The sequence below is a fragment of the Hyaena hyaena genome, unplaced genomic scaffold (genome assembly GCF_003009895.1).
Source record: "Hyaena hyaena isolate Hyena2069 unplaced genomic scaffold, ASM300989v1 scaffold_280, whole genome shotgun sequence".
NCBI classification, from domain to species: domain Eukaryota; kingdom Metazoa; phylum Chordata; class Mammalia; order Carnivora; family Hyaenidae; genus Hyaena; species Hyaena hyaena.
Genome location: NW_024080912.1, coordinates 513,796 through 535,005, shown reverse-complemented (window position 1 = coordinate 535,005; position 21,210 = coordinate 513,796). Strand labels below are relative to the sequence as shown.

General features: G+C 54.1%; 1 protein-coding gene across 2 annotated transcripts in view; it reads right to left on the bottom strand.

The window, feature by feature from the left end:
* TMEM184B (transmembrane protein 184B) overlaps positions 1 to 21,210 on the bottom strand; it is a 50,232-nt gene that overhangs the window by 16,798 nt on the left and 12,224 nt on the right. For both annotated transcript variants that reach the window (XM_039246116.1, XM_039246117.1), the window contains exons 2-3: positions 8,106 to 8,354; positions 6,377 to 6,542 (exon numbers count right to left, since the gene is read on the bottom strand). In XM_039246116.1, coding sequence (XP_039102047.1) covers positions 6,377 to 6,542; positions 8,106 to 8,297 — 358 coding nt within the window. In that variant the 5' untranslated portion in view covers positions 8,298 to 8,354. The remainder of the gene's footprint in view (positions 1 to 6,376; positions 6,543 to 8,105; positions 8,355 to 21,210) is intronic.

Here is a 21,210-nt window from a genome sequence, read left to right as displayed (position 1 = left end):
AACCTTCTGTGCTCAGGAAATAGGGGCCTCAGAGTGTGCTTCCCCTCTTGTTCAGTGATCACTATGGACGCCGCGTGCTACAGCCACGGTGGGCCAAGAGCCTGCCCTGAGCTGCTCTGACAGCAGATCCCCCTCCCCCCTCGTGGCTTTCCTGTCCTTCCAATTCTGCTTATCACTGCCTCCTACCATCCAGGCCACTGTTTCTGATGCTTCTGATTGGTTTCCTCTCAATGCCCTTTCTTCATTCTCTTGCCTTTGACCTTGGCCTTTGATACCTTGGGGCGCCTGCATATGCGGCCCTCAGGCGGGTTCGGTTGATCCCTGCTGTACTCTCTCTGCCTAAGAAGACGTTTCGCTTCGGGCTGGATTCCAGGGAGCAAGTCTGTCCAAGTTCCAAAATGGGGCGATCGAAGCATCATCCTTTAAAGGTTTCTTTGCAGGCACCTAAAATCTCCTCTCCTAACCAGAGCTCGCAATTCTCCATGGGAGAAACCCATCTTGCACTCCTCCACCAAGCCTGACACACGGCAATTCTGGAGACCAAAGACCCTGGGTGAGTGCGGGCCTCTGGCGATTACTCTCTATGTAATGGTAAGTTTCTTCGCCAACTCAAATTCTTTCCTCCACACGCGTAAAATGGGGATGCCAGGATAGCCACCAGGTGACTGGGAGGTGAGAATGAGCTGCCAGGAATGAAAAACGTGGCAAAACTGAAATGCCACCCAAACGGCATTTTAAGTAAACAGTGCTCAGGGCGCCTGGGTGACTCAGTTGATTGAGCAGCCGACTTCAGCTCAGGTCACGAGCTCACGGTTCGTGAGGGTTCATGAGCTCGAGCTCTGCGTCGGACTCTGTGCGGACAGCTCAGAGCCAGGAGCCTGTTTCAGATCTGGTTTCCCCCCCTCTCTGCTCCTCCCCAGCTCATGCTGTCTCTCAAAAAGAAAGAAAGAAAACAGTGCTCGTGTAAAGCAGTAGTGGAAGCTGGGTCTCCCTCCTCTGAGCTCTGGCCCCTCTGCGCCCCTGATCACAGAGCTCCCCAGGGTGGTCTCACAGTCATCATTAGGGGCCCCCCTCGCCCTGAGCACAAGCACTACCTGCACGCAGGGGGACTCGTTCCGCCCTCCTCTGCCCCCTGCCACGATGGCACAACCCAGTGCCATGGGGATCACTGCCCTTGGCAGATGGCAGAAACGGAACCCTGGCTGCGCCATTTACTTCTCGGAGATTCAGCCGCCCCTTGGAAGACAAGCAATACTGCCATCTATTTGCGGGGTTCGGTTCTACTTGCTGCCCACCCCCCGCCCCAAGGAAATGCTGCTGACATGAGAACAGGTGGGGGTGGGGTGAGGAGTACAAACCTTCACGCACAAGGACACAGCCGACCAGAGATGCTGTCCACAGCTCTGGATGGTGCAGTGTGGTCACCGACCCTGAGAGGGGAGGGGGCCAAAGAGAACCCCGGGGAAGCCCTAACACTGGCCACGCCGGGCAGCTGTGATGGCTGCAGGCGAGGGTGCAAACAGGAAACTCGGCCACAAGTCTCCACATGGAGGTGCTGTGCTTTTACTCTCAGGGCAGGTGGAGTCGGGCCTGCCCTCAGAGAAGACGGCTCGGCTCGGCGGACCTGACAGCAGAGAGATGTGCAGAAAGTAGGCGGGGCCTGAATGCGACAGGCGAGATGCCAGGTGCCTTGCCCCATCTGCACCCTCGACTCGGCCTGCCCAGGCTGGAAGTGAGGACTTTATTCTCTGGGGAAACAGGCCCGGAGTCAGAAAGTCTTCATTTGGTGCCTGCCCCTCTGTCCCCTCTGCGTCCCCCCCCACCGCATAAAAATGGCAGAGGGCACATCTTGTCACCCAAATGGGAGGCCCAGCAGTCTTAAGCCCTACCTTTTTTTTGAGAGAGAGAGAGAGAGAGAGACAGAGACAGAGACAGAGAGAGAGAGAGAGAGAGAGAGAGAGAGAGAGAATCTTAAGCAGGTTCCATGCTTGGCACTCAGTCTCTGTCTCTTTCTCAAAAGTGAATAAACATTAAAGAAAATAATAAATAAATAAATAAAGCCTTTGATAGAAAAGCTCAAGGGTAAAAGATTAAAAACCCAAACAAGGGGCACCTGGGTGGCTTAGTCGGTTGAGCGTCCGACTTTCACTTGGGTCATGATCTCGTGGTTCGTGGGTTTGAGCCCTACATGTGCTGACTGCCAGCTCAGAGCCTGGGGCCTGTTTCAGTCTGTGACTCCCTCTCTCTCTGACCCTCCCCTGCTCACGCTGTCTCTCTCTCTCTCCTAGAAATAAATAAAACATTAAAAAAAAAAATTTAAAAACCCAAACAAAACAAAAACAAACAACTCCCCCAAAGCAGAACAAAACTGAGCTCAAAAATTATAAAGAAATTCTGAGGCTCGATCCAGAAGCGCAACATCCTACAAACAGGAATTCCAGGAAGGGAGGATAAAGCGGAAGGGAAAAGTTATCAAAGAAACATACGAGGAAACTTCCCAGAACCTCAGGACAGGGCTTCCCACCCGGAGAGGGCCCACGGGAGAGGGCCCTAAAAGAGCAGGTCACATAGAGGCACTAAGGATCAGAATCTAGCACTTTCCCCAGACAACACTGAAAGCTAAGTTTCCCCGGGGTAGAAACACGCCTTCAAAATTCAGAGGGAGGATTCCCATCAAACTCCAAAAAGGACTATAGTAAAAATAGTTACAGATCGTTTCCAGATTTTAGGCCTTTCAGGCACCTTTTTTTTTTGCCAAGAAGCTCTGGGAATATATGTACTGACCAAAACGCGGGAGCAGATCATAAACAAGGGGAAAATGGCATCCAGGGAATGGGCGATTCAGCAGAGGAGAGGGGAGCGGGATTCCCAGGATGATGGTGATGGAAAGACCCAGGGCAGTGCCTGAGGGGTAAGAGGCCAGACGGGAGCCAGTCCAGACCTGAGCGAGAAGAGCAAGGCCCGGGGCAGGTGCCAGCAAGGGAAACCCAGAACTAACAGATTCACTGCTGTGGCTGCACAGAAGAGGGTTTCTCTCTGCTATTCAGCGGAAGCATCTGGGAATGAATTAATGATAGCCCCACAGCGGAGCAAACCAAAAAGTAAGGCAAGCAGTAACCAGAGGAAAATAAAGTTATCCAGGGATATGTAGACTTGGAACGCCACAAGGCTATGCTCTGATCAATATTTACAGACAGGTAATAAAGCAAACGTTGAATGCAGACTTAAAAAAAAACGTGATCTAGTCACAATGAAAAGATGAAGAAAAGAGCAGTGTGTGGTATAAAGTACCTAAATCAAAGCCTTGAACAATAGGAAGTCACTATGTAACACTATCTAAAATCGAGAAATCAAGAAACAATAGTATAAGCATATTTTTTAGATTATTCTAGGAAAAAAAAATTTTTCTACAGAGATTTTCTACAGAGTTGAAAAAGCAGTGAACTTGGAAGTGAGGAAGAGTCAGGGCAATTGTATCTTTATATTTCAACTCTGTGCACTATTACTTTAATGAGTACAATTTTAGTTGTCTTAATTTTGTTAAAAAGACAATCGGGGGCACCTGGGTGGCTCAGTTGGTTAAGCATCCGACTTTGGCTCAGGTCACGATCTCACGGTTCGTGGGTTCGAGCCCCGCCTCAGGCTCTGTGCTGACAGCTCAGAGCCTGGAGCCTGCTTTGGACTCTGCATCTACCTCTCTCTCTGCCCCCCACCCTGCCCCACTTGCAATCTGTCTCTCTCTCTCTCTCAAAAATAAATACACATTAAAAAAAAAAGATTAAAAAAAAAAAGATAAGCAGGTATCTGTGTGGCACCCAGTGAGGTGCGGGCTGCCTGGCTCCGAAACAGAGGTCATCCAGCACAGCCCTGCTCCCGTTCCCCCTCTGTCCCTTCCCGGGTCCTGGGGGGCCTCTTTTCGGATTTTAAGGGACATACTCTATCCCCAACTCTGCAGGCGATCCTGCAGATGAAAGGACAGGGGGAGGGGGTCCCAGACGCTGAGCAGAGGTGCAGTGAAGGGCAAGGCTGAGGGCTAAGCCCACCAACTCAGACACTCAAGCTGGTGAACTTCCCCGCAGCTGCCTCACTGTTTGTAAACTCCGTGGGAGAGGGGATAATAGCGTTGCTAGGAGACGTGCCCAGCAGGGAGGCAGACGGCTTACCAGGACCTTTAAGTGGACGGGGAGGAAGGCTGGGACAGGAGAGGCCTGAACAAAGAGGCTTCTGGAGTTGGGGGGGGGGGGCGCCCAGCCAACCATCTGCTGCCGTCTCTGGGGCACAGCGTGAGGATGGTACAGAGGCTCCTCTGGCCGTGCCCCACTTCTGCCAGGTGCCCGAGTCTTCTGGGCCCCGCAGAGAAGGAGGACCACACCCCCCTGCCCCCTGACCACACAGGAGAGGACCCCATGGCAGGGAACAGCCTTCTGCTTCTGAAGGGACCGGAGGGCCGAGGCCACTCCTTCCCGGGCACCCGTGTGACACTGGCGCGTGATCAGAAAAGGATCCACAACACCAGCCTCTGCAGTTCCCCAGGGACCCAGAGGAATCTCTGGCCTCTGCTGCTTCCGGGGACATCAGGCATTAGAGCCCCAGTTATGCCCACAGCAGGTCCCCACCCGGCCTCAGCATTCCCCCCTGGCAGAGCCAGCCAGGGAACCCAGCCTGGGAACTCAGGGCGACCCCACGCGAATCCAAGGCACCCAGCAGGTGTTTGATCAAGTTCCTTATTCGCTCCAAACATCCAGACTGAGGGAACACCTACCGGGTGCCTGGCTCTACGGCCCGGGCTCTCTGCCCGTTCCTGCTCTCGCAAGCAGGGCTAGGTCTCCTCGGGGAGGAGACAGCAGAGCAGGGGCGCGTGGCGGACTTGAACGCCTAGCTGCAACCGTGGGCAGGTCGTGAGGGCGGGGCGCTGGGAGAGGAGCGACAGGGGAGGCCTGAGGAGACTCTGGAGTCGAGACAAAAGAGAAGGTGCGGGCCAAGGATCTCTCTCCAGGCACTGGGGAAGCACCTGCCAGGCGGCCGGAGGGGGCTGGAGGGCAGCGTGGCTGGAGGGGCAGGTGAGGGCAGGTCTGCGGCTGGAGGGGCGGGAGGGGCCCAGAGCGCTCCTGTCAGGAGGCACCTGCATTTCCTCGCCAAGTCCGAAGGCGATGCCTGTGGCCCACATGACGTCAGGGACACACGGGTTCAGAGCGGGACAGGAGGAGAGACTCCGCTTCCGCGGGAATGAGCATGCTGCACTCCCACATCCACGAGGAGCCCGGGGCCCTCGCACAGCCAGGGGAGTGGACGGCTGTTCGTGGTCAGCTCTGTCCCGCCCAACATAAGGAACCCGGCATCTGCTCACTCTGCCCGAGGCCAGCAGTGTAGATATGGGAGGAAAGAGGAAAATGCATGACTCTGACAGGAGGCGCAGGGGTCACCGGAGTGGGGGTCCTGAGCTCAAGGACCCCCTCCTGCCACCCCTGCTGGCCTATGCCAGCCCAGGGATCACGGGCACATGACCTGTCCGGGGATTCCGGCCTCTCCCTCCTTTACCCGTTCTCCACAGAGAGGTTTTCTAACCTGCGCTTTCCAGTGGCGTTGTATTTCCGTGCATCCACAGTAAAAAAAGAAAATCTCATCTCATCTAATAATCTCTTCCAGCCGTGGTCGGCCCCCAGCCCAGCTCCCCCCACCTCCCGGCCCGCAGAGTAAGGATTCCTCCCCTGCACCGTGCACGAGCTCTCTCGTCTGCCCAGGGTGCTGAGTCTCTGCTCCCTGTGTCTGCCGCTGGGCCCCACGGACAGCTGCCCCGACCGACCCGTGGTGACTGGCCAGGTAGGGAGGGGGCCTGCCTTCCCCCTCACAGCCTAGCGCCCAGCCGAGGGCCTGGCCGGTGCCTGGAGCTCAGCCCCAGAGCCAGTGATGTTTCCATACCACACACGAGGCCCAAGGCCCGTGAAAGGCAGAGGGTTGCTTTCTTGGGTGGCCCAGCAGAGCTTGCTCCCGGGACCAAGCCCTCAGAATTAAGACATGTTGGGGAGGGAGACTCACCCCTGCTGCTGCCCTGCCACGGGCCCCCAGCTAAACCCCGTTCATACCTGGGGTTTCTATCTATGAACAGACCAACTTCTTGGCCATCTTCCCCTATCAGAGACGCCGGACTGAGAAAGGAGCCCCAGGGGCAGGGTCCCTGCTTGCAGCTAATCTGTGAAGGGGCTGTGGGAGCCAGGTGGCAAAGTGCAACCCGTGTGTGTCACCAGTCACCTGGGGCCCGGATGGAAGCCCTAAAGTAGGTAGAGAAGGGAGGGGCAGCCCGCTGGAGGGAGCCGAGGAGGGAGGGGTTTCGGGAGGGGTGTGTGCCCGCCCCACCCACCCTGCCCGCAGTCCTCACCCTCGTAGCAGTCCCGCACGGTGCCGAAGTACACGTAGTACTGGTCGTTGGTGAAGAAGAGAAGGCTGAGCCAGGAGTCGAAGGCGTAGATGGGCACGATGAACAGGATGCGGACGATGTAGCGCTGCTCGTTGGGGCGGCTGTAGCAGCGCAGGTGCATGTAGATCTGGGGGCAGAAGCGGGTGGGCTCAGCCAGGGGCCCGGCTGTCACAGCAGCGCTGCAGCCACCGCCCTTCTGCAGCCACCGCCCTTCTGCTCCGCCCTGCCGTCCAGCTCTGCCACTTGCTAGCTCTGTGACCATTACTGAACCCCAAGTCTCGGTGCCCTCCTCGATGGTGAAACTTCCCATGAGGCTGTTCTGAACATCAAGCCAGAGGGCGCATGAAGCTTGCAGGGTGCATTCGGCGGTGCCCGGGCCAGCCTCAGCGACACGGGGCCGGGAGATTGTGCCCAAGGCTGCGCTGATCAGAGTCAAGGATGACCGGGGAGGCTAGAGTCGTAATAAGCTCCCTGGGGACCCGTATGTACAGCCAGACTTGGGAACCTCAGGTGAGGGGCACAGAGCAGATATTTACATCTCCTTGCCTCCACCCCAGCCTCCCTGCCACCCGGTCCCCAGGGTTTCAGGGCAGCAGCATGGGACAGACGGGACCCTCGCTCCCATGGAAGGTGGAAGCGGTTTCTTTTTTTTTTTTTTTTTTTTTTTTAAAATGTTTTATTTATTTCTAGGAGAGAGAGAGACAGCATGAGCAGGGGAGGGTCAGAGAGAGAGGGGAGTCACAGACCGAAACAGGCTCCAGGTCCGAGCTGGCAGTCAGCACAGAGCCCGATGCAGGGCTCGAACCCACGAACCGCGAGATCATGACCTAAGCGAAAGTCGGACGCTTAACCGACTAAGCCACCCAGGCGCCCCAGGTGGAAGCGGTTTCTGGCTGAACAGCGGCCATGACGTCACCCTGCAACTCACTTTCCCATCTGTTACACAGAGGCAGCGCTGCCTGCCTCACCGGGAACTTGGAAGAATGAAGCACAGTTTTTAGAAAGCAGGGGGGAAGGGGATAGAAGCCACACACAAATGCCAACAACTGTTCTGGCCACGCTCCTCAGTCCCTGCAGCCAGAGTCCCGCCCCAGCTCTCGCGAATTCACACTCGGCCCCACCGAGTCCTGGGCCCGGGAGGAGGAGAACAAAACAGTCCCCACTGGCCATGAGCCAACTGCCTTGGAAGCCACTGCATCCAAGGAGGGACAGGGACCCAAACGGGCTCAGCCTCCCCTCTTCAAACCTTCTCCTTCCTCGGACGGCCGCACCGGAGCTCAGGCCACACCAGCCTGCTCTCGGGACCTCGTGTACGGGGAAGGACAGGAGACCTGACTTCTCTCCGGCTGCCACCGGCTTGTGCATGAGTAGACCAGCACCCCCGCCCATCTTGAGGTCTCACGTAACCTACACGTGTTCTGCCCCACGCAAGGTGAGCAGCAGTGTCCTTTCTGGACTGAGATGGCTGAAGAGCCACACCCAGGTGTCAGACGGTTGATGCCCTCAAGCCACAGGACGTGGGAGCCACACACTGGGCCCAACCCACACCTGACAGGGACATGAACAAGCATGAAGTTCTACTGGCCGGAAGCCCAGCTTCAGCCTATTCATTACCGCAGCAGAGCAGGGCCTAACACTCTCTTGGACTCAAGAGGCTCGCTGGCTCAAGGCTCCTGATGGGCCCGGGTACCTGATGGCAGGTGATGAGCAGGGCCGTCCAGACGAAGAAGCCCGAGATGGCCTGGGCGGCCGTTGTCATCAGGAACACAGGCTGCTCCATGGCTGTGGGGCTGCCCTCGGGGATCACAGAGACGCTGGGCGAGGCTGCCATGGTCGTGGGCGACGCAGGATCTGGGGCCAGGGCGGCCCCCCTCACGGTCATGGTGCCTGGCAGCAGGGGGTCCCTGAGAGAAACCCTTGCAGTTGGCGAGGCGCTGGCCTGGAGAGAGGAAACCGCACTGTTAGCCCCCTTCCCGGGTGGGTGGCCGCGCTGCAAACAATCTTCAGGGTCTCTTACGTCCACCATTAAAATGTAACTGGACACTGACCACGTGTCTCCCTGGCCCGGCCACCACGACAGTCCCAGCCCCTACCGCGCCTCCCCCGGGTTCACGAAACAGACTCTCTGCCTTTGCCCCCACTGTCCAGTGCCCACACGGTGGCCACATGAAGCTTCTCAGACGTTAGCCAGACTGGGCTCCCCCTCAGCTCAAAACTCCCCAGTAGGTCCCATCCCCTTTCAGAGTATAAGCTGCTATCTGTCCCCTGGTCCATAAGACCACCAACGGCTCCCCGCAGCTCTCCCCTCCCCTCCTTACAGTTCTCACTTTGACCATCCACTCCAACCACAAAGGCCTCCTGCTGTCCCTCCACCGTGCCAAGCCTGCTCCCACCACAGGGCCTTTGCACTGGCTGTCTCTGCTCAGCCACCTGGCTCACTTCTGCACTGGCCGTAGGTCTCTGCCCGGGACACCGGCTCACACATGGCGACGCCTCCGGGACCCCAGGCACTCCTCACCACTTTGCTTGATTTCTCTCCAGAGCACTCACTCCCACCTGACAGCCTCCAGCAAGGCAGCAAGGCGTACATTTACTCAGTATCTGTTATCAGTCTGCCTCCTTCCCCAGAGTGTAAGCGCCCTGAGGGCAGGAGCTGCGTTCTGCCGTTCTGCCAGCAGTGGGCTCTCCAGCGCCTGTCACATGGCAGACACTCAGTAAACACATCTGCACGCTTCCCAATCTAGCAAGATCACTGTGTTGCTTTATCTCCTCGAAGGGCTGTGCCTTTTGCCTTTCTCCCCAACTTCCCTGATGGCTGACACCCGCTTATCATCTGTCTGTGCTGCCTTAGAAGCTCTGTGCCCCACCTTGTGTGCCTTCACACTGCTCTTTTAATCCAGGTGTCCGGATGGCCTGCCTCCCCCCTCCCCCGGATCTGGGATGTCTATTCCTGTTCCATGCCTTTGTGCTTCTGCGTAAGATGCGGTCCCCTCGCTTGTTTCTCCGCCTGAGGCTGTCCACTCCTTGAGGCAAGACCGCATTTCCATCCTTCCAGCCCCAGCACCAAGTTCAGCCCTGAAGCCATTTACTTTATTGCCTATTGATTTTCAGTCCTTATTACAAAAAACTAAGGCTTTTTGTTTTGAGGCTTTCACGGAGAAGCAGAGAGGAGGAGACTGGCATAAAGGGAGCCTCTGGGTGGGAAAATAAAGACGGTGGCGGGTGGGACACAGGCTGGCGTTCTCGGGTCCCATCCGGCCACCCCGTGCAGGCTCTCTGTCTGCTGCTCTTCCCAGCAGCAGCTTCAAGGCCCCTAGTAACAAAGGAATGATTTCACACGAAACATGAACCCAGATGTCCCCAAGGAAGAGTTGCCGTCAGAGAGCAAAGCGCTCGAGAGGCTGGCCACAGCGGCCAAGGGCACCCGAGCCCCGCGGCCCAGACAGGCGTCCCTTTCGGTTCTGCCGGCTGTTGACAGGCTGGTCACCGCCATCCTGGGGCCCCTTCTCCCTGCAGCACAGGCCCTGGGACACTAGCCTGCAGGGCCACCAGAGTCGGACCAGCTGACCACCAGGTGGAGAGTACGGACACTGGGGAGGGAGGGACACTCTGGCTGCAGCTTGAGTCGCAGGTCCCCCACCAACCAACCATGTCCCCCCCCCCCACAGCTTTGCTGGAGGGTCCCTGCGGCCTGGCCCAGAAGACAGCCAAGCCCCCCAACCCGACCATCTCAGCCAAGATGACCCCTCTTGGTGCCTTCCAACCCGCAGCGGATATTCTCGGCCAGAACCCAGTGGCACCAGCGGGGGCGCCCTGGGAACGCCCAGGCCCATGGCCCCTCTCCCGCGTCCTCATGTGCACCGCGTCTGCTCTTAACTGTGAGTTTTTACCCTCGGAGGGCCCTCTGCATTTCTATTTTCCAATTAAAAAAAAAATAAGTGCTCTCTAACACACTGACCAAGAGATGAATCCGGACTAAAAATCAAAAGTGGAGAAAGGCATCTATATAAAGAAACTCCGAACTGGAGAAGGCGTCTATATAAAGACCGGTGGCGATGGCGAGCTCTGAAAAAGCAGCAGTGACAGGGCTAAGAATAGCTCCTGCAAGCATGGCTGCAAAACTGGAAACCAGTGCCAGAAATACTGCTTTTAAAAAAGAAGATTTGGGTTATAAATCATCATCTTTGTCTATCATCCCAAATTAAATGAATAAACACAGGGAATTGGGAGGGGGGCACCTAGAGGAAGTGCAAATACTCCTAAATCTGCAGCTTCTGAGCAAGGGCGGGCGGGTGGGTCAAAGGCTGTTTTGGTTGCCACCGAAGGCAGTGGTGAGAGGCCCTGCACTGGGGCATCGCTGGACTGACTCTGCCCGCGGGGCAGGGACACGCGCCAGGGCGGCTACTCAGCTGCGGAAGCTGGGCAAGCCGGGCGAAGCTTCCAGGCCCAGCGTCTTCCCAGGGCTTTGCTCTCCGACCCTGGAGAGTCTCTGGCATGCAGAGATCTCTCACGCTCCCCATGTAGGTCAGTGAGTTCGCAGGAGATCCGCTTGGACAAGGTGGGGCACTTGCCCCGGAATCAGGGCCAGGACTCAAACCCGGGTCCTACATATACGTGGTGGGCCCTGCGTGAGCAGCTCCCGTCGGCTCCAGAGCCTCCTTCCAGGACAAAGCCTCTGCCCAGCAGGCCCAGGACCCTCCCTGCAGGAAAGGGCCACCGAAGCTGCCGGGGCTCTCTGGCCTGGCCCGCACTCGCCACGCTTCTGGGTTTACCAGCCATCTATCTACCCGACGCCAGGCAGCGCTCACGGTTTACAAACATCTTCCCCAGCATCGCCTCGTGTTCTTTCTCACGGCAACTTTGCAGTAAACACTCAGGCAGCGTCACCTGCCTCGGCCAAGGCTGGGGAGAGGGTCAGGGGAGGCTCCACAGTGGCAGGGACTTTGGGGCAGCAGAGTGTTTAAATAGCACAACCAGGCTTCTGCTTTGAGGTCACCCAGCAGGGTTCCGGCCAGACTCCACCATGTGCCAGCTGGGACGAGTGACTTCACCTCTAAGGCCCTCAGTTTCCCAATCCCCAATACTTCGGGGTAACTACAGAAATGCTGAGGGTGTGTCCTACTCTACGGAAGTCCCATTAATCAATAGACAGAACAACAGAATAAAAAGGACCATTTTGCAACTCCTAAAACAAATACTAGACGTAGATGTGGATCATCAATGAATGATAAAACCTCTAGCTAACAGGCTGATGGAGAACTTGATAAGGGACGCACTAGGCAGTCCGAGGAAGCCCAACTCTGAGCCCACAGTCAAGATCAACATCCCCAAAATGGGGCAGAGGGAAGTTTCCAACCACCAACCAAGAAGGACCCTCGCCCTAAAGTGAAATGGGACCGAAACAAGATTTTAGAACTACTACCAGTATCTAGGAGATACAGAGGGTAGTGGGCCAGGTTAAACGATCTCACGAGGAAGCAGCAGGCAAATCTAGACGATGGGACAGTCTACAGGACAAATGACTTGGTTTCACCAACAAATCAGTGGCTTATAAGCAAAGGTGCTTGAGGGGCTATTACAGAACAGAGACTTAGTCAGTAGACGCAACTACAACGCGTGGACTTTGTTGGGTCCTGACGCTAACGAACCAATGCTGAAAAGATGTGTTTGAAATAGGTAACACACAGGAATTCTTATCAGTTTTCGTGAGGTGTGATCGTGGATGGCGGGTACATAAGGTACAGAATAACCTTTTCAATAAACAAAACTGGAACAACTGGACATCCAGAGGCACAAAAAAAAAAAAAAAAAGAAAAAGAAAAAGAATGAACCCTAACCTAAACCTTTATACCATATACAAGAAGTAATTCAAAATAGATCACAGATTAAAACGTAGAATGCAAGGCTACAAGTTTTCAGAAGACACATATCTAGCCAATGGCAAACATCTGGAATACAGCAAGTATGCTTAAGCTCAACAGTAAAAAAAAAAAAAAAAAAAAAAAGGTAGAAATCAGAAAATGGGCAAAAGGTATGAATAGACATCTCACTCAAGAAGGATACATGAACAGGGAGCCCGGGTGGCTCAGTTGACTGAGCATCCAGCTCTTGGTTTCAGCTCAGGTCATGATCTCACAGCTTTGTGGGTTCTGTGCTAGCAGCAAGGAGGCTGCTGGGATTCCCTCTCTCTCTCTCTTTCTCTCTCTCTCCCTCCCCCCACTTCTGCGGTCTTGGTCTCTCTCAAAATTAATAAACTTAAAAAAAAAACCAAACACATAGTGGCACCTAGGTGGCTCAGTCAGTTAAGTGTCCGGCTTCGGCTCAGGTCATGATCTCACGGTTTGTGGGTTCAAGCCCTGCGTCAGGCTCTGTGCTGACAGCCAGCTCAGAGCCTGGAGCCTGTTTCAGATTCTGCATCTCCCTCTCTCTCTCTCAGAAATAAATAAAACATTAAAAAAATTTTAAGAAAATAAACACATAAACAGCTGTGCAACATTGTTAGCAATGAGGGAAACGCAAACTGAAGCCACAAGGCATCATCACCATGCACATATGAATACAAAACAGAGACAACCTCAAAAGCTGGCAAGGATGAGGAGAAACTATCTCTTACATACATTCCTGTTAGGAATATAAAACAGTAGAGCCACTCTGGAAAACGGTTTGGTAATTTCTTGTAATACAAACACGCAACTTACCATACAACCAGATAATCGATCACTCTTAAATGTTTATCCTACAGAAATGAAAACATATGCTCACACAAAACCCTACGCACTTAGGTTTGCGGCAGCTGTATCCATAATTGCCAAAATCTGGAAAGAATCAAAATACCCCTCAACAGGCAAAAGGTTAAATTCCAGTACGTCCAGACCATGGAATACTACTCAGCAATAAAAAGCAACAAACTACTGATACAGGCAGAAATGTGGATGGAGCTCAAGGGCATTCCGTTTTGTGAAAACAGCCAATCCCAAAAGGTCACATACTATCTGGGTCCATTGCAGAGAGCGCTCTCAAAATGGCACATCTATAAAATTGCAGAACAGATGAGGAAAGTATGTGTACAGATAGATAGCAGCATAGGGACCCCCCTGTAGGTGAGGTGATCCCCCTCTTCTATCTTGACAGTGGGGGTGGCTACATGAGTCTGCAGGTGATAAAGCTGTACACAGCTACATACATACACAACACACACACACACACACACGGTGAAAACTGACTAAGGTCCATGGTATAGTTAATAGTAGTGTACTAATGTCTACTTCCGGCTTTGATACTGTCCTACAGCAATTCAAGATGTCACCAAAGCCCTGGGAATTCTGAATACTATTTTTGCAACTTCCTGTGAGCCTATAATTATTTCAAAATAAAACAAGCTTTTTATTTTTTTAAATGTTTTATTTATTTCTGAGAGAGAAAGAGAGAGACAGCATGAGCAGAGGAGTCAGAGAGAAAGGGAGACACAGAATCTGAAACAGGCTCCAGGCTCTGAGCTGTCAGCACAGAGCCTGACATGGGGCTCGAACCCACGAACTGTGAGATCATGACCTGACCCAAAGCCAGATGCTTAGCCAACTGAGCCACCCAGGCGCCCCAAAACAAGCTTTTAAAAAAGTCTTTATCAAGCAAGTAGAGAGACATTCTGAATTACTCAAGGGTGAAAAATAACAGGACTTCTGGGATTCGCTCTTTATTATTTTTAAAAAATATTTTTAGGGGCGCCTGGGTGGCTTAGTCGGTTAAGCGTCCGACTTTCGCTTAGGTCATGATCTCACGGTTCGTGGGTTCGAGCCCCGCGTCGGGCTCTGTGCTGACTGCCAGCTCGGAGCCTGGAGCCTGTTTCAGTCTGTGACTCCCTCTCTCTCTGACCCTCCCCTGCTCACGCTGTCTCTCTCTCTCCTAGAAATAAGTAAAATATTAAAAAAAAAAATTTTTTTTAAAAAAATATTTTTAATGTTTATTTATTTTTGAGAGAGAGAGAGATGGAGCACAAGCGGGGAGGGGCAGAGACAGAGGGAGACACAGAATCTGAAGCAGGCTCCAGGCTCTAAGCTGCCAGCACAGAGCCCGATGCGGGGCTCCAACCCATGGACTGTGAGATCATGACCTGAGCTGAAGTCGGGCGCTCAACTGACTGAGCCACCCAGGCACCCCTGGGATTGGCTCTTTAAAAGGGAGAGAGGGGCGCCTGGGTGGCTTAGTCGGTTAAGCTTCTGACTTTTGCTTTGGTCATGTTCTCTCTGTTTGTGGGTTCGAGCCCTTTGTCGGGCTCTGTGCTGACTGCCAGCTCAGAGCCTGGAGCCTGTTTCAGTCTGTGACTCCCTCTCTCTCTGACCCTCCCCTGCTCACGCTATCTCTCTCTCCTAGAAATAAATAAAACATTAAAAAAAAAAAAAAAGGGAGAGAGGGATAGGGCCACCTGGTTGGCTCAGTTGGTTAAGCTTCTGAGTTTGGCTCAGGTCATGCATGATCTTACAGTTTGTGAGTTCGAGCCCTGCGTCAGGTTCTGTGCTGACAGCTCGGAGCCTGGAGCCTGCTTCGGATTTTGTGTCTCCCTCTCTCTCTGCTCCTCTCCCACTCATGCCCTGTTCTCTGTCTCTCAAAAATAAATAAATTTGAAAAAAATGTTTAAAGGGGGAGAGGGATACAGGCAACGAGATGGAGGACATTCCTCACTGTCAAAGCGCAGGGACTGACAGGCAGAAATTCATTCTATTATTTGCTCTACTTCTGTGTGTTTGAAATTTTCCACAATAAAAAGCTTTAGACACTAGAACAGAATTTTCCACCAAATTTGTAATGAGATGGGCAGTGACTCAGGAAATCATCTGTTTCAGAGATTTACTGGTTATCTTGTAGAAAAGCAATAAAAAATACCTAACAACTTAGTTCAACACATCTTTCTCTCACAAAAAAATTTCCACATTTGTCCTTCTTTCTCATGACCACGGGCTATCGGGAATATACTTCCCGGTTAAGTTTCTGACCCATCTTTAAGCATGTTTAACACGTCTCTTCACGGGAAAGGCATGTTATCACAACACGGGAAAAGCAACCTGGGCTGGCAGAGCCTTCTGGAAAAGGAGATTTGGAAATCTTGGAAATGTTTCTACTGCCAGAGTGATTTGTTACCGAAAACAATATTAAGTCTGTAACTGAGAAAAACTCTCAGACCTGAACTCCTAAAAGCCTACGGAAGAGAATTTTCTAATCTGTTTAAAACTTTCCAAAGTGCTGGGGTGGGTTTTGGGCTCGCGTGTTAAGAACGTTAACATCAAATACCTTCCGTTTAGTTCACAAAACCATCTGACTGGCATCAGGAAGGATGGAAATGTACCAGCCAGATTTCAACAAATCCTCTGCACACACAGTGGACAGGATGGAAAAATGAGTAACCCAGTTTGGAAAGCGGGCCGGTGATGCGCTTCCTCTGTGTACGGCTGCGTGTCCCGAGCAGGGATCTTAGAGGGCAGCCATTGAAATCAAACATCCAAACAAACTGAACACGGAGCCAGATCTTCCAACTGTTCTTTCACAGAGCATCAAAGCACGCTTTCCAGAAATAATCAAGCCCATGGAGCCAGAAGGTTTCTGTACCACCAACAAACCAAAAAAAAAATGTTTTTCTAAGTGTTACATCTGTAGCTCATCCTTTGGTTTCTATTTTTGGTGGAGGTTTTATGATACGCACGGTCTCCCAGCAAGGCGATATATGGATACAGCAATTTGCACACATGGGGGCTCGGGCGCACACCCAGGAAGATTTTTACTGACACGGATGTGTGAGTAAAGAAAAGCCCGAAGAGTGTAGCCAGTCGCTGACAGGGCTCCCTCTTCTCCCCGATGCCTCTGCCTCTCTGTCCTCCGGCCTCCCCTGGGGACACACCTGTCCCCTCCATCCCAGGCTGAGTCATACACAAAGCACAGCCGAGGCTCGGTCCCGCCCCTCTCCCAGCAGCGCACCTGCCGGCCAGGTGGCTCCACACCTGTGTCCTCGCACCAACACGCAACCTGCGGCCTGTGGGGGACCCAGGCCTCGGGCTGCACTCTGTCCCAGGCTCTGAGTCAGGGAACCTGAGCTGGAATCCCGGAGCCGCCACCCAGCTGTGACGGGGCGAGTACCTGGGTGTGTCTGAACTTGTCTCCTGGGCGCACCAGGCTGTGGCCGCAGCCCTTGGGCCCAAAGAGTGTGGGAGTGCAGAGTTTTTCAGACGTAGAAAGGATCACAGTGCTGTGTACGGTGTGCACAGAGGGCCACCCCAGAAGGGAGCGGGCAGCACCCCAAAATCGCACACAAAGTATCTCCATAGAGAAACAGGAGGTATTTTTAAAGCCCATAATTAGTCTTGCATCAATTCAGGTCAGATTTCTGCCACGAAATTAGTTTGCTGCAGACTTGGGAGGACCTTTGGGATTTTGAGTGTTCTGGATTCCAGAAAGGTGGGGGCCTGGGCCGCCCTCCAGAGTTGTAGGGAGGCTGGCGCTCAACGAAGCAAGACTCAAATGTGGTCGAACTTCTTCCCTTATTTTTAAATGTGACCACGTCCCTCCTCCTGACCTGAGACCCTCTGAGAACGTGTCAGGATGTGACGTGGGCGGGCTGCAGTCCTGGCTCCTCGGCAGAGAAGCCCACGGCCTTTGGCAGCTGGGACTCAGCCTCGCCCCCCACCTCTCGCCTCGCCCCTGAGGTCCCCGCACATGCGTGGCCCGCGCCTCGATGCCAACCTGACTTCCCCTCAGGCCCGGTCCTCTTGAGGAGAGCCAACTCGTCACTTACCACCCATCCTAAGCATCACAGCCTCACTGGAGGGCCAGCCCGCTCCTGCCCAGCTGCACTGGGCTCAGTCCATGGCACTAAAAGGTAAGCGGGGACAGTTGTCTCCCACACCTGGGTCACCGGTCTCTAGCCTGGCATCATGTCACACATAGGAGGGATTTGGAAGAGAAGGATCCATCAATCAGCTGACTGCGTGGCACTGAGCCACCTGCTGCATAGACCACAGGCTTTCCATCACCTGGTCCCCTCCCCACCATGGACACGCTCCAGAGCATGTCTGAAGGACTTGGACCTTTGGCCAGACAGAGGAACGGGCCAGCTGAGGGCAGAGGATGGAGGCCACGTCACACTGTCCCACACCCGTCTTCCGAAGCGGACAGACCACACCAAGCAGGCCAAAGGGGCTTATTCGATGAGGCCCCACAGGATACAACCCAGTCGACCTGGTGGCAGTGGCAGAAAGAGGAGTCTGCTGAGATGGAGATGTTTTCACACCTCAACCTTTGCGCCATGTTCTGGTTGCTTCCAGAATAAGAAAGCTCCCAACCAAATGAGGCTAGATATCCCCTGGGGCGGGAATACTGACCGAGGAACCACCATTGGGGAGATTACTCTTACCTATCTCTCCCCGCCACTGGCCTGTAACCTCCTGGAGCTCAGAGGTCACGTCTTCTATGCAGCCGTGACACAGCACTGGCCTCTGGACACAGTCCACACTCACTATGCCTGGACCGGATAAGGGACAACTGAATGAGTGTCTGCCCTTTGCAGTTCCCTCCAACTCTGAACTTCTGCGACGCCCTCCGTCACCACCAGGCCAGCCCTGGGGAGCGGAGCACTCTCTCGCGTCCACTCATGGACCTTTGTCCCCAACAGCTGCGACACATGTCGCCTTCTATGACCTATTCGAGTTTGCTCAAGGACCGTCTTCCCGGATCTCCCAGAGCATTTGCCACCCGGTGACTAGATCTGTTCCCTTAACCTCCTGTGAGTTGGGCTCCCTGAGGGCAGGGACCGTGTGCCACGCTGGAGAAGTATTTACTGACTGATTGCTTAGGGGACAGGCAACAACGGGAACAGAGGCGTGGAGGCAGTATGTGGGCAGGTACACAGCCAGGGACATGCCCAGGGCAGAATCTCTGCATCTAGCCCCTGTTACAGATGGAGGCTCTCCAGATGGACAAAGGTCCTCCCAACACGGGTGCAGTTCCCTGGGAGGCCACAGGGGGCGCCAAAAAAAGCAGAGCCCTGCTGGGTCACCAAGCCACAGAGCTGGTCAGAACTCATCTTGTGGGTCAGAAAGCCAGGTTTTAGGGTGCCAGGGAGGGGGGGAATGCTCAGTCAGTTGAGCATCCGACTCTTGATTTCGGATCGGGCCCCCCCGTCCCCAGCTGAGCGTGGAGCCTGCTTAAGATTCTCTCTCTCCCTCTGCCCCCTGCCCCTCTCCCCAACTCACATGCTGTTTCTTTCTAAAATTAAAGAGAGAGACCAGGCTTCAGAGGATCAAGGGAACAGGGTCGAGCAAACCCAGCTCACAAGAAAAGGGGGGAGAGCCAGCTTATGAACGTCCTCTTCACCTCCCACACGGAGCCCAGGAGAGCCAAGCCCACTACCAAAAGGGTGTTTGAGAGCACAGAGCCAGACTACAGAGATTTGCGGGGTCTTGAGTAAAATCCAGGCAAGCCTGGCAAGGCCTAATGAACTAAGCCAAGCCCTAGAAAACCACCTGGAGAGCCGCGGACGCTCACTTCCCCTAATACAGCCCCACCCCATCCTTCTCTAAGCAGGGTACCTTCGGGCTAACCCCTCCTGAAGGTACCCACCTCTTCCGGAAAAGCCACAAAGCTATGTGTGACATTGGTCACTTGCCTTGGGAGTTAGGGATTTCAGAGAACACCTCACCATCTCAGAGTACTTCTCTTCACGTTGACGGGGACGCCTTGGTGTTACTCTCTTCCCCAGATTTCCTGTGCCGAAGACTGAATAATGTGCACCCCCCACCCCCAAAGATGCCACTTCCTAAACCCCTGAGCCTGGGAATATGTTGCCTCACCCAGCAAAAGGGACTTTGCGGCTGTAACTAAACGTAGGACCCTGAGAGTCTCCTGGACCATCTGGGGAGGCAGGTTTTAATCACAAGGGCCCGTATAAGGAAGAGGCAGGAGGCCAAGGGCATGAAGGACGCGGGGGGACAGTGAGAGCAGAGAGGACAGACTGGAAGGTGCCAGGCCGCTGGCTCTGAGGACGGAGGAAGGGGTCACAAGCCACAGAATGCAAGTAGCCTCTAGAGGCTGGAGAAGGCAAAGGAAACGGATTCTCCCGAAGGAACGCGGCTGTGCCAGCACCTTGATTCGGGCTCGGTGAAGTGCATTTTGGACTTTCTGACCTCAAAACTGTAGGATGACAAGTTTGTATCTTAAGTCACTAGGTTTCTGGCAGTCTGCTGCAGAAGCCTTAGGAAAGTAATGCACCTGGTTTACAGAGGAGGAAACAAAGGCTGGGGGGGGGGGGGGCTAAAGAGGTTTGCCCACAGCTTCCGGCTAAAGGGCTGCGGACACTGCCCTTGCCGCACCATCAAATCCACAGATCTCCCAGCTGTGGGCTCTGCACTCAGGCCACTTGGACTCAAGCCCCAGGCCTGCCACTTACTAGCTCTGAGTCTTTGCCTCAACTTCCTCAGCTGTGAAATGGGCTTGCAGTCACCCCAGCCTCAGAGAGAGTGGCGAGGAGCAAGCAGGTTAATACAGGAAAGCCCTCAGCACTGGGTCTGGCCCCATGTCACGTTTCTCTTACGATGACACTCCCATCTTAGGGCCACTTCATCCTGTGGTCAGGCCAGGGGTCCACACACCCAGCAGGCTCTGAGACCCAGCCCCGTCCTGTCTCTGATTGTTTGCTCTGTTTGTTTTTTTAATTTTTTTAAATGTTTTATTTATTTCTGAGAGAGAGAGAGACAGCGTGAGCAGGGGAGGGGCAGAGAGAGAGAGAGGGAGACACGGAATCCAAAGCAGGCTCCAGGCTCTGAGCTAGCTGTCAGCACAGAGCCCGACAATGGGCTCGAACCCACGAACTGTGAGACCATGACCGGAGCCGAAGTCGGACGCTTAATTAACCGACTGGGCCACCCAGGCGTCCCTGCTCTGTTTTAAACCTCCTGAGATCAGATGTTCATTCATCAGGTTCAGACCCAAGCCCTTGCGAGCCACAGCTGTGAAGGCCTCATTTAGGCAGCTGCCACGTCCCCACAGGCCGAGCCAAGCGGGTGGCCTGTTCACACACCAGTCTCCAGAATATTACCCCAGCCTGGGAGAGGGATTTTGTTGAATATATCTAATTTGTAAAAATATATAGGGGTGGGGCGCCTGGGGGGCTCAGCCGGTGAAGCGTCCAACTTCGGCTCAGGTTATGATCTCACAGCTTATGGGTTCGAGCCCCACATCGGACTCTGTGCTGACAATTCAGAGCCTGGAGCCTGCTTCAGATTCTGTGTCTCCTCCTCTCTCTGCCCCTCCCCAGCTCATAATCTCTATCAAAAATGAATAAATGCTTTAAAAATTTTTTTAATTAAAAAAATACATACATACACACACATAGGGGAAACATTTCATCTTAACATCGCTTACTAGGTAGAACTTAACCACTCTAGCACCTGCGAGTGACAACAGCCCCCCTACCTTGTGGGGCTGTTTGGCTCTGTGAACTTGGGGGTGGGGGGAGGAAGCTGCATTCTGGGGCGGGGTTGGGGGAGGCTGATCCACATCAGAGCAGGTCAGCAGCCCACAGCCTGGCCCTCCACCAGGGGGGATTAGAGGAACAGAGCGCCGGAGCTGGCCAATTCTGTCTGCGCAGAGCCTTCGGGAAGAGGGTCACGTGCCCTCACGAGGGGGCAGGGTCCCCTCTCGGCCCCACTCCCTTTAATCAACACCCACAAGCCAGGCCACTCCAGTGGCTCCTCATCTCTCCGCCTTCTCCCGGGGCCAAGTCCCCACAAACCTCCCAACTACGAAAGAAAAAT